The 3,537-nt window shown below is 50.0% G+C and overlaps 1 protein-coding gene across 1 annotated transcript in view; it reads left to right on the top strand.

Annotated features, from left to right (window-relative positions):
* Positions 1–3,537, top strand: part of LSS (lanosterol synthase) — a 27,619-nt gene that overhangs the window by 3,795 nt on the left and 20,287 nt on the right. The window contains exons 3-4 of the mRNA XM_004697278.2: positions 633–768; positions 3,117–3,225. Coding sequence (XP_004697335.1) covers positions 633–768; positions 3,117–3,225 — 245 coding nt within the window. The remainder of the gene's footprint in view (positions 1–632; positions 769–3,116; positions 3,226–3,537) is intronic.

Here is a 3,537-nt window from a genome sequence, read left to right as displayed (position 1 = left end):
GATGAGGGCAATGAATGTACAAATGTGCTTTACACAATTGATGCATGTATGGATTGTGATAAGAGTTGTATGAGCCCCTAATTAAAAAAAAAAAAGTTACAGTCTCAGAAATCCACAGGGCCAGTTCTACCCTGTCCTATAAGGTCACTATGAGTCAGAATTGACTCAATGACAGTGAATAGTGTCATCTTTGAGATGACTGTTGGCAATGGGGTTGTTTTCTTTATTTCTTAGAGTGTTCTTCATTAGCATAAAGGAATTCAACTGATATTTGCATGTGAATCTTATACCTTGACACTTTGCTGAATGTTTCAATTGGTACCAACAGTTTTCTTGCTGTGTCTTTGTGATTTTCTACACACAGGATCATGTAACCTGCAAATAGACTTCTACTTCGTGCTATTGTGGATGCCTTTAGTTTCCCTTTGTGGCCAGGTGGCTCTGGCTGAGAAGTGCAGCACAGTGTTGAGTAGGAGTGGCGATCAAGGGCACCCATGTCTGGTGGAACCATCTTTTTTCTTTGCTGTGGTGATCAAAATGGTTCAGGCTTTTGATTAGAATAGCAGAAACTTTTGAAGTAATTTTGTTTACTATTTTTAACTTGGCCCCTTGATGCTTTCTTCCCTTTGCAGAAGTTCTTTAAGCAGTTGCCCAAAGCCCACACAGCACAGGAGGGGGCTCTGAATGGAATGAGGTTCTTGGCAGTGATGCAGGCTGAGGATGGGCACTGGGCATGGTATTACGGCAGCCCAGTCTTCGTCCTGGCAGGTTGGTAGAACCCATCCCTGTTCTGTTGTAAGGGGTCAGGGTGGGACCACCATGCGACATTCTGGGTTCCTGGCCTAGCTTGGCCCAGGCTCTTGGGTGAAAACCCAGCAGCTTCTATAGAAAGGGACTTGGGTGGGCTACCCCGCACTGGTCATCCTGCGGCTAGTGCTGAGGAAGTGACCCTATCTTAGAAGCCTTTCTTTGTACTGGTGCCAAGGGGCTATATCAGTAGAGAGAGGAACTTGGAGTTCCAGCATAGATTGGGAAGGGACTCTTCAGGTGGGCCCTGCCGACACCAAGATGCCAGGAGTGGGTGGGAGCAACATGTCACTTTGAAGGGAGTGCCTGCAGGACCCAGCAGGACAGGTTCAGGTGGTGGTATATCACTGTTGATACCACGGCTGGAGCTTGGCTCCTAGGCTACTGAATTAGTTTGGCAGGTGCACCCTGGAAATGAGGATGTCGAAACACAGCCTGATACTCTGGGAATTCCCTCCTGTAGTCCTGCCGAAGGAATTTTCCCAGAGGTCTTGGCATCCTGCTGATTCTGTGTCCCGTGTTCTTAAGAAAAGAAAGATCTGGGTCTGTGATAAACACAGTTCTGCAGTAGATTTAAAGTCCTGATATCTCTTCGTTGCCATTTTATGAACAACTTCTTTGCTGTTGTCTGCCTGGTTATTCATCCCATTTGTTGTTGTTGAAAACTAGTTGAGTCCTCTCCGGAAAAAGACAGGACTTTCTACTCTCCGAAAGAGTTAAAATCGCAGAAACTTACAGGGGCAGTTCTACACTGTCCCGTCCTATAGGGTCGCTGTGAGTCAGAATTGACTCGATGGCAATGAGTTTGGTTTTGGTTTGAGTTAAGTCCCAGAGTAGGGCCTGCTGGGAGTTTGTGTGAGGGTGCATTAGCCCATGTCCCATTGCTGCTGTGTGCTCAGCCCTGCTCAAGGCCCAGAACAGTCCCCGGGTCCCCATGCAGATGAAAAGGCTGTGACACGGGTGCTGTAGACTCATAACTAGTTTGGGGCAGGGCTGCACTCGGCCATTTCCTCCCGGTCTCAGTGGCACCGTATTTTCTGGAGACTGGAGTTCTAGCCTGGGGTACAGTCCAGAGGGCTCTTACTTCCTTTGCCCCGCCTTCGGGATCATTGTGATGGTTCCCAAGGCTCTTCCCATCCTATTATCTTGATTGCCTTTCTCGTGGGACAGGAGTAGAAGGCATGGGCGATGTGGTCACCTCGTGCAGCAGTAGGCACGTGGCAGGCATGTCATCACTTTGGTGTTCTGTGTGGTGAAGCTCCTGCTTGGGGCCAACCCATAGGACTGCCACCTTCAGGTTTTTAGTGTGTTGGGTGCACTCCTTTACAGCCAAATGAGACCCGATGACCCCATGGGACAAGCTCCTGCTTTAATTCAGGGGTGATTATTATGTCTTAAGTCCATGTTGAAAGTCCCCTCCCCAAGGGTTTGGGCCAGATGCTGTTGAGCAGCATTGTAAGCACTGACAATACCCCCTGGCCCCCCACAAACACACCTGTGTTAGGGCTCCGACTAGTGGCTAGCATGGGATGAGCTGCTTGAGTTTCCACCTGTTGGTGGCATATTGTCTTGAGTATAGTATTGGGACAGTGGGGCTTTCAGTGGCCTAGTCCCCAAGACCTCCAGGTCTGTGGGTGACATGGCTTCTTGTTCACGGCATGAGTATTTTTTTATCAAAGGAGCAGGATCTGTCAGGGGTAGCATTTCCTGTGAGTCTGTGGGAACCCTGTTCTGCCCTAGCAGCCTGTATTAGGGGTTCTGGGTCAGTGTTAAGGGCCTCTGAGCCATGCCTGGGATGACCAGGGTGGGGCATGGAGGGAAAACTCTGTGGAGAAGGTGTATTTTCTCCTACTCATTTGAAAAGTCACATGTGCTTTGTGAAAATTTACAGAAATAAGCAAGTCAATGTGACCCCAGAGGTGGCCCCTTGTGTCATCTGCCTGTTTCTTCAAGAGGTGTCAGAGCCAAGCCCAACAACCATCTCCTCAGGGGCCACCTACCTGAAACTTTCCAGGGTCCTTGGGTAGCTGTAGCTCCCAGTGGTGCTCAGCAGGATTTGGGGTCCCTGTGAGCCGGACTGTGGTGGGCTGAGGTGTGGCTGGCAGGGGCTCAGCGAGCCCGGGGAGCGTTACAGGTACGGTTGCTGCTGACCTATCCCGACCATCTCTCAGAAGTCCTGAGCCCTAGGGTTGTTTCCTGGGGGAGACTGAAGCGGGGACAGCCCTGTTTGGGGACTTCCTTGGGACAGGGGTTTGCTCTTGATAGTACTTGGAGCCTTTCGAGCATGGACTGTCCTTTTTGCCTCTCAGGTTTAGTGATCGCCAGCTACGTGGCCAAAATCCCGCTGCAGCCGGGCTGGAGAGAAGAGATAGTACGGTACTTGCGGTCGACGCAGCTTCCTGATGGTACCTGGGGCCTGTGAGTGCACTGTGCTGTGTCAGCGTGTGCATGGGTGAAGCATGCACTTGTATGTCTGTGTCCCTGTGTGTATGTGTGAAGTGGGTGTGTGTGTAGATGTATACATGTGCATGCATGTATGTACATGCATGCGGGTGTGCAGGGCACGTGTGTGTACACATGCACACATGCATACATATGTGTTTGCATTAGTCTGGGTGGAGCAGCGTTATGGATATGCACATGTGCACGTATGCTTGTGCCTGTGCATGTATGTATGTAGTTATTGGGGGTGTTAACTTTGTGTGTGTGTGTGTGTGTGTGTGTGTGTGT

The sequence above is a fragment of the Echinops telfairi genome, unplaced genomic scaffold, assembly GCF_000313985.2.
Source record: "Echinops telfairi isolate 266 unplaced genomic scaffold, ASM31398v2 ScPeMD7_7469;HRSCAF=8507_0, whole genome shotgun sequence".
Taxonomy (NCBI): domain Eukaryota; kingdom Metazoa; phylum Chordata; class Mammalia; order Afrosoricida; family Tenrecidae; genus Echinops; species Echinops telfairi.
Note: the sequence above shows the minus strand (reverse complement) of the source record. Positions and strands in the feature narration are given on the sequence as shown.